Below are 15,090 nucleotides of genomic sequence, written 5' to 3'. Positions count from 1 at the left end.
TAGTTCCAAGAGGCACCAAACGTCATGGAACGGCTCAAAGCAGTGGCAGAGGCTCTTTCCACCTTTAGGACCAGCTCTGTAAAAGACATAGATACACAAGTGGGCTTCTTGAGTTACCTTAACATTTGAGAGTAAGGTGTACATTGCTTTTATTTTTTATTCAAACCAACTTTTCTCATTCATTTAGCAAATATTCATTAAATGCTAAGTTCTAGGACTAGAGAATTAAGAGAAATCTAGCATGGATTCTTGCTCTCAACCAATACAATCTAGCTGGAGAAACAATTCAGTCGCACAGTCTGAAAAATGTATTATAACAGCATCCACAGATGACTTTCAGGAACCTTTAAAGAAGTTGCCCTTGACTTAGGGAACTTGGGAATGGTTTCGAGAGAAGGAGATATATATGGAATCTCCACAATGACCAGAGAAAGATGACTGAAGAAAGATAGATGGCTTTCTCCAGGTGAGCAAAAGGAAAAGGATGTTCCAGATAAAGGAATTACATGCAGAAGAGTAGAAAAACAGGTACTGGGTAATCAATCAATCAGATTAATTGCACAGGGCAGTTAAGAGTGTTGACTTGGTGGAGAGCCATCTTCTAGAGACAAAGCTACAACAAGGAGACAAAGTGAACAAGGACCAGATTGAGAAATGCTAGGTAGTTCCCTTAAGGGTTTGGACATTGCCCTCCTAGCCAAGAGAATGCATCAGATGGTTTTTAAATAGGAAAATGATGTGGCAGGATTTAACTTTTAGAAAAATATTGTCTAGAACACTATATGTAGAACTGAATTGGTGATAGGTGAGGCTGGAAGCAACATGGCAATACTCTATACTGGAGACAACAAACTAGGTAGGATGTCTCCACTAGAGCAGTAGCAATGAGGAAGAAGAGGGGGCAAGTCTAAAGCATCTAGAAGGCACAGTCTATGGGAAGTAGTAACTAATTAGATTTTCCATGTGTCTCTGGGTAAGGTAGCAACATTTACTTCAACAAATAAAAGAGGAAAGGAATATATTTAGCGGGAAGGTAATGACTATAAGGTCTTTCATTTGGAGTCAAATGGGAAAAGTCAAATCAGGAAAGCAATTTGAAATACAGCTTGTGATTATAAGGTTCTAACCTAGAAAGACAGAATTGGGAGTAATTTGTTTAAAGTTAGCACTAAAGCCTCAGGTATGAATTTAATCCCCCAAGGAAGGGTTTAGAAAAAAAGAGTAAGCACTACTGAATCCTGCAGGATCAGTATTAAGCCCCCCACCCCCCGCAAGAAATAGCCATCTTCCAAAATGAATCTTCAGAAGCTAAGGAGGAACATCCAGATGGACCACAGCAAAACAAACAGTAACAACAATATCACAGAAATTCAATTTCCTGTCAGTTGTATGTATTTGTAGTGTTATTCTTAAGGCCTACCTGTGGTGGCCCTTGAATATTTACAGTCTACAGGAGAGTGGCAAATGTCTAATGACATATCTTTAAACATGATTTAAAACACTAAAAGGCATGACAAAACTCAAACATTGTTTGTCCGGGTGGGTGGACAGACATTAACCACGGTGCTGCCTATGAGCGTATGTCTACATCCTTCACTCTCCATTCTTCAGGAGCAAGATCTAGTCTCTCCTTCCTCTACTGAGACCTTAGGAACAGGCTTCCAAGGATAACACCCCAGAACAGCAGAAAGTTTTGGGTAATGCAAGGTTAAAAAACTGATGGGCCACAAATCTGAGTTGGAAGGCCAGCTTCAAATGTCAAGGAGCCTGGTCTCTGAGAACAATCTTTTCCAAAGTGCTGGTGGTGCTCACAGAGAAACACCAAGTCTTGTCAAGACCCCTGGAGCCAAAGACTAAGGAAGCTTCTCATCAAGCTCTCAGTGAGGAAGAGGAAAGCCAGGATGTAAGGGGGCTGGTATTTGCGGTGGGGTAAGGCACCGGTAGGAGAAAAGGAACTACAAATGTGTGCGGTGCACTTTTAAAGTTACTGCTTGAGATAGTGAAACAAGGCTAACAACATTATCAACTATATAAATATATGGTATCTCAAGAATGTATTGTATTCAGGAAATTCCAGAGGTTTCCTTCAGTAGACCACACTATAAGATAACCTTGGGGGTGGGGGTGGGGCCCTGTGGGCAGACTATAGTAACTGGAAAATGTTTTACCTTGAGCTGAGACTCAGAATGCCTCAGTGATGTTTTATCAATCAGTCAACAAATCTCCGTTGACTAAGGTTCCCACTGGAGTGAATTGTGAAATGAGTTCTATTAAACATTTATGAAAAAAATGGATTACCATTTGCTATGGCAACAGCAGTTCTAGTTTTAACTTTATTCCATTTAGTTTGGAAATTTAAATATGCTGCTTTTATTAGTTTCCTTTTGCAACTTTGCTTTGCTTTTCCTTCCCTGAATCCCAATTGAACTTAAATGAGATGTCTTCTAAAGAGAACTGTAGAGAGAGGAGATGGAGCAAAAATTATTTACTACTGTCTCTGGAAGGAGCAGGAAAACAAGCTACTTCCAGACCTATTATTTTTAGAGGCTACTGAAGCCAGAGCAACAGACTCCTCTTGAAAGGGTGTTGTGTGAAATGCCTATCTGCTTGTGGATCATTGTCACATTGATCGCTTGCATTTTAACTACTGGGAACAATCCATGGGAGAGAGACAAGGTCAATCAGCAATTGGTTATCTACCTGACTTTCAGAGTAGACCACAGATCAGTTTGGGCTCAGTTCCCTCGCTGCTCCTTAACTGACCCTGGCCACATCTAATACAGCTACAAAACAGACGTGGGATGAATGTTACAATCCATCTACACAGGACATGGACCTCAAGTTCAAAATGTTGTTATTTCTGGGATCCTGGAACAAGTCTTTACAGGACATTTTGTTGTTGTTGTTGTTGTTGTTTTGGTAGCATTTATGAGAGCTGATTTCTCCCTTGTCACATCTTCTCTTCCATATCCCGGAACAACATATTAAGTATATTAAGCAATGCTGTTTTTTTCTATATGTTGATTAGTAGAGTTCTCTCAGCAGCCTCACTTGAGTGATTGCAAATGAGGAACTGAAGTTTAGGGGAGCATGTCAAGTTGTTGGTGAGTGCTAGACCCTGCTTTCTTGGCAGGACCAGCAATCCTCTGTCTCAGTCTCACCAGAGACATCTGGAGGCCATTAAAGACATAATAACAGCACAACAACTAACCAATGCCTAGACCCTACCAGACTAGTTAAATCAGACTCTCTGGGGGGTGGAGCCAGGGCTGCTTGCTTTTAAAAGCTCTGCAGGTGAAGCTAATAACCAGCTCTCCTCCAGATCCACCCATTTAGACATTGCTACCTCTGCAAAAACAGGGAGGAAAGGCAAAAGGAAGCGTAGGACTGAGACTAATATTTTTGAGCCAAATGCTTAATATGTGTTCTCTTTCCCATTACTGGAAAACGATTCCCATTTTTCAGATTTGGAAACAGCTTCAAGACTCAGCAACATGGAAACATCAATCAGGACTCAGATGAACCTATCTCCCAATATGAACAACACTAAAGCTAGAACTTGTAGAGCAATATTAAAGCCCTTCCCCATCCCCACCCCCAACAGAGTGCAGAACTCTTAAAAGGGGAAAGGCAAAAAATGGAGGAAGATTGAAATGAATTTCATTATGTAGATTAGGAGTTGGGATGTGAGCTGAAGAAATATGTTAATTTCTTTGCCAAAGGAAGAACTGTAAATAGGCGGCCGAAAGTAGTTTGGAAATAAACATACTTAGAAAAAAGCCAGATATTCTAATCTGCTGCTTCCCTTTTTGCCCACCTGGAACTGAAAACCCCCAGTAAAGTGGTCACATTGGATTGTACCTGGAATTTCAGTTTTTTAGGCTAATTTGACATCACACTTTTCTCTCTACTACTCTAGCACTAGAAATCCAACATACATTTATGTATTATTTATTTAATACCAGTACCAGGGCTTGAACTCAGGGTTTGTTGTTGTCCCTGAGCTTTGTTTGCTCATGGCCGGCATTTTACCACTTGAGCCACACTCTACTCCAGCCTTTTTTGTGGTTAATTGGAGTTAAGAATCTCACAGACGTTCCTGCCAGTGCTGGCTCTGAACCACCATCCTCAGATCTCAGCCCTCTGAGTAGCTTGGATTACAGGTATGAGCCTCTGGCACCTGTCTAAAATCCAAATTTTTAATTGAACTTAATTTTTTAAGAAAATTACTCCTTCGTATTAAACATAGTAGATTATTCATAATGCTATTTCCATATGTTCAATTAATTTACTTTGATCATATTGATTTTACTTTCAAAAGTAAAATATAAATATGCAAAATATAAATATTAACCACGTCTCAGCACCACAGAGATTGGCTCTAGGATGCTTCGGATACCAAAACTTGCAGGCACTCAAGGCCCTTATATAAACTGATATAGTATTTGTGTGTGACTGACACACACCCTCCCATGAAATTAAGTCATCTCTAGATTACTTATAATAACTAATTCACATGAATAGATGTTATAATATATTGTTTATGCAATCTTGAGAGGGAAAAAAACCTGTACATGTTCACTATAATTGTTTAAAAATATTTTCAATGCATGCTTGGTTGAATTTTTGGATAGGAAATCTATGGATAAGGAACTTGTAGATATACAGGGCTAGCTGCATATGCAATTTATTAAAAGTTGTGTTTGGACCTCTCTGTACATCAGTTTGATAATAAAAATTTGAAAAAATAAAATAAAATAAAAGTTGTGTTTGGGACTGCAGGTGTGGCTCAAGTGTAACTAGAAAAATTAAGGCCCTGAATTCAAACCTAAGAAAAAATAATTTTAGGAAAATAGACATAGACATATAAAGGGTAAGCCCCTTTAACCACAATCATTATCTAGTGAATAGTCTTCTAGTTCTTCTACGCACATACCAATATAAATGTTAGTATTATTAAAATAATTTTGCCTCTATGATTAAATTCTTAACTGTGATAAACAGTCTGACTTCATTATATTCAAATAGGAATAGGAATATTTTCAGAACCAAAATAATCAAGCCTAAGAAAAACAAAAAGCAGAAATATTTTAAATGAGTGTCAGTATCTACTTTTGTCAATTTGGATAAATACTGCAGGAAATTTAAGCCAGGCTAGCAATCTACCATGTTGGGCCAGAGCTCCACTTCTGGTTTTCTGGTGGTTAATTGGACATAAGAGTCTCATGGACTTTCTTGCCTGGGCTGGCTCTGAACCACAATCTTCAGATCACAGACTCCTGAGTAGCTAGGATTACAGGCTGCATCAGATAGTGTCTGCTATACCTTCTTTGATCCCAACATACAGTAGAAATTTACTCTTGTTTCTTAGGCAAGGAAATATTATTGGCTGGTTTCCTTTTTTTTTGGGGGGGGGGCAGTCCTGGGCCTTGGACTCCAGGCCTGAGCACTGTCCCTGGCTTCTTCCCGCTCAAGGCTAGCACTCCACCACTTGAGCCACAGCGCCGCTTCTGGCCGTTTTCTGTATATGTGGTGCTGGGGAATCGAACCTAGGGCCTCGTGTATCCGAGGCAGGCACTCTTGCCACTAGGCTATATCCCCAGCCCGGCTGGTTTCCTTTTGAGGAAGGGTCTTACTATGTAGGCCAGGTTAGCCTAGAACTGAAGATCCTCTTCTGCTTTCGCTTCCTGAGTGCTGAGATTACAGACATATGCCACTATACCTGGCAGTCAATAAGAGATTTTGTTGAAAGAAAAAATTCATCATGGTTTTAGTTTGAGTTGATACTAATGTCAATATCAGAAGTAATAGAAACACAAATATCTGAATATAAACATTATTAAAGGCTCTAACAAAATTCACAATTTGTTTGACCATCCGTTTTGGATGATTCAAGGCAGGATTTTCACTTCTGTTTCACCATAGTGGCATATAAAATGAACTCTCTTTGCTTCTATCACCACTGAGTCCTTGGGACCCTGTGCTATTAGTCATCACATGACCTTCTCTGGGATGAATATTGAAAGTCCTGTAAGGGTGAAGTTTTCTTTTGACTTCTGTGCACCCTCCTAGCACTTGACACAACTCTGTACACACAGTAAATATTAAGTAAATGTCTGTTGACTTTACTGGACATTTTGACTATATTAATTTTCTATAACTCCCATATCAAAGGACTATAAACAGAGTGGCTCATGCAATAGAAATTTAGTCTCACAGTTCTAGAAGGTGGAAAGTCTGCAAATGAAGTTGGTTCTAAAAGCTGTGAGGGAGAATTTGCTACAGGCCTTTCTCTTCGGCTTATAGATGTCTGTTTTCTCCTTGTATCTCTTCACATCATCTTCTCTGATAGAAGTCTGTCTTCAAATTTTCCATTTTTATGAGGATGCCAGTTGGGTTGTATCAGGGCCCACCCTAGTGACTTCATCTTAGCTATGTCTGCCTCTGTTTCCACATAAGATCACATTCTTAGGTCCTCACAGTTGGAACTTCACCATCTGGATTTGAGGGACATACAATTCAACCTATATTAGACACCTTCCACTGAATCACGAAAGTTCAGAGTGAGAGTCTGCCTTAAAAACCACAAATTAATATTGCCATGAAAAAGAGAAATCCACCAGACGCTGGTGGCTCACCCATGTAATCCTAGCTACTCAGGAGGCTAACATTTGAGGATCATGGTTTTTCAAAGTCAGCCTGGCCAGAAAAGTCCCCATGAGATACTTATCTCCAATTAACCACAGTGGCACTGTGGCTCAAGTGATAGCGCACTAGCCTTGAGCACAGTGTCTCAAGGACAATACCCAGGCCCTGAGTTCAAGCCCCACAACTGAAAAAAAAAAATCATTAGTTAGCTAACCTAAAAATGGAATCCTCTTTTATCCTAGCCAAGAAGAGCATTTCGAATTTTAATAGCATTTTTTTAAGCAACAGTTGGAAGGCTATGTTTGGGGTTTTTTTTGTTTGTTTGTTTGTTTTGTTTTGTTTTAATGTTTCTCTGTGTGCTTTCCAGAATGGTTCCTGCTGCCTAAGCCTCAAAGCCTTCAGATTGTCTGGAACAGGTGAGTGTCACATCAGGAAGCTCTCATTAGGCAAAGAAAAATTTCCCCAGACCTCTGTCCACTGAGCCACAGTCCCCAGTGCCTCCATCTGGGGGCCCTGAGCCCCCACTCTGGGAGCTCGCCAACCCGCCAGCCCCCTGGGAGTGTGTTAGTTTTTCTCTATGAACCATTTTACTTTCAGTGAGTTTGGTCATTAAAGTTGTTTTGTGCCCCTCAGCCATGCCCCAGGCCCTGAGAACTCTGGGAGTGTTGGCCTGCGAGAAAACCTAGTGGGTTTATTATTCTCTGACACAGAGAAACCAAATAACATCATTGAGTGGCCATTGGAGGGGGAACTTGATTCATGGAGGTCATACTTTCCCAGGCCCTCTCAACTCAGTCTCGGCTCAGACCAGGGCAGACTTTTATTACCAGCTTTCAACAAATCCCTAGTTTCTTTTGCAAAGTAAAACAGATAATAGAGACATTCCGGGAATAGTTAGCTAACTAAGCTGTGCCAGGCAACCTCAGGGCTAAGAAGAACTTCAGTGTTTTCGGACAATGACCAATTACAATAACCAGCATTATTTGATCTGAGAGTAATTAGCCGAGGCTCTGTTCTTTTTGCTTCAGTGAGGAGGCAAAAAGGGCAGCGAGGAAAACATCAGAGACAGAGGAAGGGAGCTCAAATGTCAAAGAAAAACAGTCTCGCAGGTGGGGAAACGTGGAAGAGTTTCACCCGCCAAGATCCTAAGTGAACATTTCAATGTTGTTCTCTGAAAATGTGGAATTGTTTAATCTAAGCAAATGTCATTTGATTGCTCCATACGTACTGTTCACATGCTTTAAGTTCACAGAGTGAAGAGCATGGTAGAAAGAATGAAAGAGGTTAGGGACATAGAATCAGTACTACTAAAGCTTCTTTTATTTGGAGGAAACGCATTCCCTGGGCTGCCCTACACAACCCATGCTTATTTTCAAAAGCACTGCAGAACATGAAATTCCCCATTGTCTTGGAGACATATTCCAGGAAACTATTGTCTGTTATCTGTTTTATTTGCCATGTGCAATCTTTCCTTTGCCTGTGTTGTCGGGCTCCCCATAGCTAGAGAAATTTTATTTTATTATTCGGTGCCATACTGGGGCTTGAACTCAGGGCCTAAGTGCTGTCCTTCAGCTTTTTTTGCTCAATGTTGGTACTCCACGAGTGAAACCACAGCTCCAGTTCTGGCCTTTTGCTTGTTAATTAGAGATAAAAGTCTCACAGACTTTCTAGCCAAGGCCGGCTTTAAACTGTGATCCTCAGATCTGAGTCTCCTGAGTAGCTAGGATTATAGGTGTGAGCTTTCAGTGCCTGGCTGGAGAAATTAGAATTCTTGTGCTGCCCACTGTTTGCTTTATTTCTCTATTGACTTCCAAAGTAAATCTAACGTCAAGCCTGAAACGCACCTTAATACTCATGCTGCTGCAGGCTGTGCAGTGCTACCAGCTTCCTGCTGCCTCTCTCTGTCTTCCCCTCCCCTGCTCCCCCCCCCCCCCCCCCCACGCAGCCCTTCCTTCTAGGTACTGAACAGGACTTGAATTCTCTTCATATCACTCTGGCTTTTCTGACCAATAGCACCTACCACCTCTGCCTGTTCTCCTGTTCCTGGTTTTATCTGGCCTTTGCTCAATTTTCTCCCTTCTCTCTCCTCAAATCTTCAAACAAGAAGCAATGTCTGGAGCTCTCTTAAAATAGTGGCTGTGTATAAGATTGAGGTGTTCAGTTACACTAGCTACATTCCTCTGGAGCCACGTGGGAGAAGTGGCTGTCTGTCATATTGGGCAGAGCAGAAATAGAGCGTTTCCTTCATCATCGGACATTCTGTTGGACAGGTTAGGTTACCTGTCCAACAGATTATCATATGAGGAAATAATTGGGCTCTGCTAAGAAGTCCAACTTTAGGCGAGGTGCTCACTATATACCCAGCAGGGTACTACATATATTTATACATTCAATCTTGTAAATTATGTTCCCATGTTAAAGAGGAGGGAGGTGAGGCTCAGAGAAACTCAATAATTTGGCCAAGATCATCCTGCTAAGTGACTGGAGTAACCAAGTAATTAATATCTGGTGCATAGTCCTACACACATTGTCAGTGAAATCAGGTTGTCAATGTACTAAGCACAACAGAATTATCTCTGGCCTTTCTGCATGATTCTTACAGAGGTGCAGCAGAACTGTTCCAAGCTGATCAATGGACACAGGACTTTCATTAGGGTTTGATAGGCAACCTCTTTAACATGGGCCTACTAAGTACACACTCATTTTGCTGGACTGGCAAGTATTGTCTTATGTAATCACAGAGCCTGGAAAAGGCACCCTGGATGGAGAATATAGCTGTCAGCCTTCTTTAAGTCACAGCTAGTGTATAGCTTCTCCTTAGGTTCCTTTTTGTCCTAACTGGCCTGGAGATTTGCAAGGACTAGGAATTTCTAAGTTTCTTCTTGTCCATAAAGCAATTACTCCTGAGTTAGAGAGTAGTAACCAATATACAGAAATAGTTTTGTTTCATGACAATCAGATACCTGAAAGTTTCTTGTGCAAATATTATGCAAAAATTAGACAGATTACAGCCTTGGGTCAGGACCTCCAACATCCTACACCATACATACCTGAGAAGGAACTCATTCTTGCTTTAGGTTGGTATGTGAATTTGGCATCCAGCAAGCACTTCTGGTTTTTGCTTTATTAGTTCAGAGCCATGAAACTTAACTAAATGTCAGATATCAGTCCTATGACTTTTCAGACCATCAAGAATCTTATGGCTTTCTGTTTGTAAGCTTATTTGTAGGTTGTAGGATGGTTGCACTAGAATGATTGACATTAAATTAATTGGCAAAGAATTTCTAGTATTGTAAGTAAATAGGCACTATGAGACATACAAGGCTTGCAGGATTGGCCCCTACTATCTTCTTCACCTTTATATTAGGGCCCTCTTTCTGTCTTTGTCCCAAACCAGTAAATAAGCCTTGATTCCACCCGACTTTTGTTTTGTTTTGGTCAGTTGTAGGGCTTGGACTCTGGGCTTGGGCGCTGGGCTTGGGCACTGTCCCTGAGCTCTTCAGCTCAAGGCTAGTGCTCTACCACTTGATTTTCTGGTGGTTCATTGGAGATAAGAGTCTCATAAACTTTCCTGCATGGGCTGGCTTTGAACCACAATCCTCAGATCTCAGTCTTCTGAGTAGCTAGGATTATAGGCATAAGCCACCAGCACCCGGCTCCACCTGACTTTTATGCTGAGGATTGAACTCATGGCCTTGTGCATGCTAAGCATACATCCTACCTCTGGGCTATAGCCCCACTTCAATGATTCCTTTCCTTAAACTCACTCAGCTTGCTCCTACCTCAGAGTCTGCATGAGGACCATGGATATATGCCAGCAATGACTACTTGCCTGTCCCAAGTTCTCCAGTTCTTAGTGCAAACATCATCGCCTCAAGAAAAGCCTGCCCTGACCATCTCCTCCTACTCTAAGACTGGGATGACTAGGTTCAGGCTGCTATAACAAAATACTTTAGATAATTTTTAAATGTCAGTTTATTGCTCATAGTTCTGGAGACCAGGAAGTCTAAGATCAAAGGTAGCAGCAGATTTGGTGTTCAGTGAGGGCTCTGTGCTTCCTAAATGGTGCCTGAAATTCATGGCACGTCCTCATGTAATGGAAGGGGCAGAAGGGCTCCCTCCAGCCCACCTGAGAGATGGGAAGCTCCTCTCTCATAACCTAGTTACCTCCCAAAGGCCTCGCCTGCTGTATGAGTGTGTATACATACAAAATATGTGTGTATATACACATATACACAGTATATTCAGAGCAGAGCAGGGAGTATATACAGAGAGTATATACACATATATTCAGAGCAGAGCAGGGCCTTTCCCTCACAGTCCCATTTATGTATTTACATGATAATTTGGTGAGTGTCTGACTCCTCTACTGAGACGGAGCTGCCAAAAACATTTGCCTTGCACCTCCCAAACCTAATCACCTACTAGCCAAGAGTAGTTGCTCAATAGGTATGTTCGCTCATCTCCAAATATCAAATTCAACATGAGGTTAACCTGAGGACTCACCCTTACTATGATTTGAGTGCTAAATGATCTCGCTGACTCTGAGCCTTATCAGGGTGACAAAGAGAGCTCTTTAACTAATATCTAGGGGATGGAATAAGCTATAAGGCTTATTTGGGCTTATTCTTTCCTTTTTTTTTTTTTTTTTTTTTGCCAAAATGGCACCAGAATTGTCTCTCTTCCTTTTCCCTCTTCAGGATTCAATACCTGGTGCCTTTGGAGACCAGAGCCTGGAAGATATTTTCAGCCAGGCTTTTCTGCTTGGCTGGGGCTACTGCAGCCCTTCAAGAAGAATCCTTAATTATATATTTCTGCTTCTACAATTATAATTCTCTGTCTTTTGTGTGCATGATACCCAGAGACACGCAGAGGGTGGCGAACTAAAGGAGAGGATGTTGAGGGTTTTTCCGTTGGTCTTAGTAATGGGCTAGGTATGAGTTTTAGCATGGGAGTTATTTTTCCTGTTGCCATCCATCTTAGTAATCTCAGGCAAGTTCTATTGCAAAGACTATTCTAAACCTCACCAACTCTTTTCTTTAGTTTTTGTTTTCTCCGTTTATGTTTCAGAATGGAGACCTCTGGAGAAACTATTTCTCTCCCATTTTTTTTTTCCCCAGGCTGGGCGGGGTTCCTGAAGCTGAAGACTTGGCCTCCCAGATGTTGAAAGGTTTCCCCAGGGACCGGGTGTCTGCCCAGGAAGCACTGGTTCACGATTATTTCAGTGCCCTGCCTTCCCAGCTGTACCACCTTCCTGATGGTGGGTGAGGGAATGTGTGTGTGTGTGTGTGTGTGTGTGTGTGCATGCACACACGTATGTGTATGTGAACTAATATATGTACATGTCCATATGTGCTAAGTCTCAGTGTATGTCTTAAGTGTTCTCTCAACATGGGAGAATCCTAGAATCTGTACCCAGCAGGGAAGTGGGAGGTTCATTTGCCTGAGAGAAGCGAGATGGGATTCAATCTTGCCTGAGTCTCAAATGAGATTCTCTAAAACTCAGAAAGCACTGGGGAGGAGAGGTGACAAGATCGTTCTCAGGATGATGCAAACATTTCACATATGTAGGCTTACCCTTCGAAATTGGCCGAGATGAAAGTTGCCTCTGAGTTGTTTGCTTTAGCTAGCATCTGCCAGGAGAAGCAAAACCAAAGTTTCTAACAAGCCTCTGCTCTTTTTCCACTGAGAGTAAGATGATAGGTGACATGGATATGTCAGAGAGGAGAGCCGGGCCTTTCTTGATTGGTAATATGATGCTGCAGAAGGAAGTGCCGAGGTGGGGTGTAGGGGGAGGGGAAGTGTCCTCCTCGGCTGGCCTCCCACTGGAAACCCTAGTTACCCTGAAATCAGCCTTTACTGCTCTGCCTGAAGTCATCCTCCAAATCTGAAATCTGCCATGGGGTCATGTGGCCGGAGCTCTCCTCGTGTTTCTCAGAATGTGGCCAGGAAGGGCTGGGTGGAGGATGTGGGCAGTCAAGCGCTGGCCGCTCTGGAGGAAGACGGGGAGACTATCCTTAGTCGAGATTTCTTGGAAAATATCTCTTATTCAACAGAAAAAAGTTTCTTGAAGTATTAAACCAGAGAACAGAAAACTAAGCAGGAGGGCATCGGGCTTCAGGCTGGGAGAAAGGAACTAGGATGACAGCGAGGGGAAAATGGAGGTGGGGTACACTGGGGTATGGAAAAGGGTATAATGGGGTGGGGAAATACTGCCCCAGAGGCCTAGATGTAGCCCTAAGAAACACACTGGCACAAGTTGCAAATGCAGTTCCACCATGTGTAGAACATTGTTCTGCTATAGCCCCAAATTCTTAGTTTGGGCCTTACCATTTTATTGTTAAAGTGAGTTATTTAAGGTCTCCAAAAAGCCCCCTCATCACACAATGGAGGTTAATGTCTTACTTAAACCTGTAAGGTCAGTCATTGGAATTTCTTTAGTTGTTATAAAGTGTCAAGAACATAGGAAATGCTATAAAAAGTGAAGGAAAACAAGGAACCGTCTTTGGCCTTAAGGATCTTGTGGAGTGGAAGGAAAAGAGGGTGAAGAAGAGGAAACAGGGCACCCTCGTCTACATATTAGCACAAATCATATCTAAACAGCTAAAAGCTGTGTGTAATCAACTGCAGATGTTCGGAGACTGCATGTGTTAAAGGCAATTCTTTGGAGAAATGAGAATAATTCAAGGGAGATGGATTAGGCTGGAGGTGAATCTGAAGAGGAATGTGGAAGGAGGGGAGGGACAGGGTTTGGCATATGGGTGGAATGAAAGACTTTGCTGCAGACCTGCAATTCCTTCCCGACACCTCTGCTCCACTTCAGCCAGACTCCTCCTTCTCTCTCATCCCCATCTTCCCTGCTTCCCAGTCTGAGCCCCTGGGTCCTTCCTTCTCAGCTTTCTTCTTTGGGGTTTGGGATTCCTAATTGTGCGAAGGTACATGCCTGGAAGTAGCTACACACACACACACACACACACACACACACACACACACACACACACACACACACACACACACCCCTCTGCACTTCCACTTCCCCCAGCGGTTCTCCTTCAGTGTCTATCATTGCACAGAACTGCTGGGGATCTTTCAAGTTTTCTGGGCACCAGCTTTTTGCCTGATGAAGGGTAATTAGGACAAAGCAATCACTGTCCAAATTGATGTGTTGTTAGGAACTTGGGTTTTGATTCTTCCTGGACAACCCACAGCAAAGCCACCAACAGAGGGGCTCTGGTGAACGAATATCTAGAGGGGTGTGTGTGTGTGTGTGTGTGTGTGTGTGTGTGTGTGTGTGTGTGTGTGTGTGTGTGTGTGTTCGCATGCACACGGATGAGAGAAACAGGACAATCTGTATTCCTTCTCTGTTCACCCTGCCACAGAACCCAAATCTACTTTGACACTTTTAGAAAAATGAAAAGATGGAATCTTGCAGGAGCCTGCCTGCACTGGGGGGTGGGGGGAGATGAGGAGTGCTCACAGCAGGAGGGAAGTTGACTTTTCTTTATACATACAGGGGTTTTTCCATGCAGAGTTTAAATTATGCCTGATAAAAGGAGTTTCGTGGATGTTTCAGTTCTTTCAAATTCTCCTGGCTTCCTCCCAATTAAATGAGGTTTGTCAAAGCCACGGGGCTCTGCTGCTGCCGCCTCGGCGGACAAGCACTTCCTGCAGCGACATCTCGAATCCCTGAGGGAAAAGATGAAAGGGCTGGTGCCAAGAGACGGGGAAGGGGGGGGGCATTGTGTGTGTATGTGTGTGCACGCATGTGCTTGTGCATGTGTGCTTGGGGAAGGGGTGGAAATGCACATAAAGATAGAGCAATGTTAGGATGTGGAAAAGCCAAGCTACTAGGAAAACTGGGAAGGAAAATAGGACATAGACTGTCCTTCTAAGGGTTTGGGGACTGGTGTTTGCCCCTTTATAACACTGGTCCTTGCCAAGGGCACATTACCCATCCACTGAGGGCTACATGCATTCCCTTGGCCTGGCTGTGCCAGCCTGCACTTTCATTGCCCTTGGCAAAACAAAAACAAAAAAAACGCCAAAAAACCTTTGTTAAGAGCCTTCTTTGCACATGGAGAGAACCAGTGAGTAATCCCAGTTCCCATCCTACTCCATCCCTGAAGTGGGCTGCCCCAGGCATGAGAATTGTGTAAAAATAAGACTTGCTCTTGGGAGTGATGTGCAAAGAGAATTTCTCTGCCATAATTAGGCAAGAAATGGTTTTCTCTGGGAGCATTTCAGTACAGAATCATTTAGGATGCTTATATTTATATCAGTTTATTATTCTGGTGTTTTTTTTTAGTCTGGTTGCAAGATAACAGAGTTGTCATTTTAAAATATATTCTGTTTCCCCTTTGATCTGGAAGATGCCAGCTCTTATTGTCTACCCTCTGAAGAAGACAATTAAAGCATGAAACCAGCGAGTGGGAAATGTGTGTG

At 42.5% G+C, this 15,090-nt stretch overlaps 1 protein-coding gene across 1 annotated transcript in view; it reads left to right on the top strand.

The window, feature by feature from the left end:
- Cdk15 (cyclin dependent kinase 15) overlaps positions 1 to 15,090 on the top strand; it is a 93,226-nt gene that overhangs the window by 64,527 nt on the left and 13,609 nt on the right. The window contains exons 11-12 of the mRNA XM_048344950.1: positions 7,016 to 7,064; positions 11,769 to 11,908. Of these exons, the coding sequence (XP_048200907.1) occupies positions 7,016 to 7,064; positions 11,769 to 11,908 (189 nt within the window). The remainder of the gene's footprint in view (positions 1 to 7,015; positions 7,065 to 11,768; positions 11,909 to 15,090) is intronic.

Source organism: Perognathus longimembris, chromosome 4, assembly GCF_023159225.1.
Source record: "Perognathus longimembris pacificus isolate PPM17 chromosome 4, ASM2315922v1, whole genome shotgun sequence".
Classification (NCBI taxonomy): Eukaryota; Metazoa; Chordata; class Mammalia; order Rodentia; family Heteromyidae; genus Perognathus; species Perognathus longimembris.
This window is presented reverse-complemented; position numbering and strand designations above follow the sequence as displayed.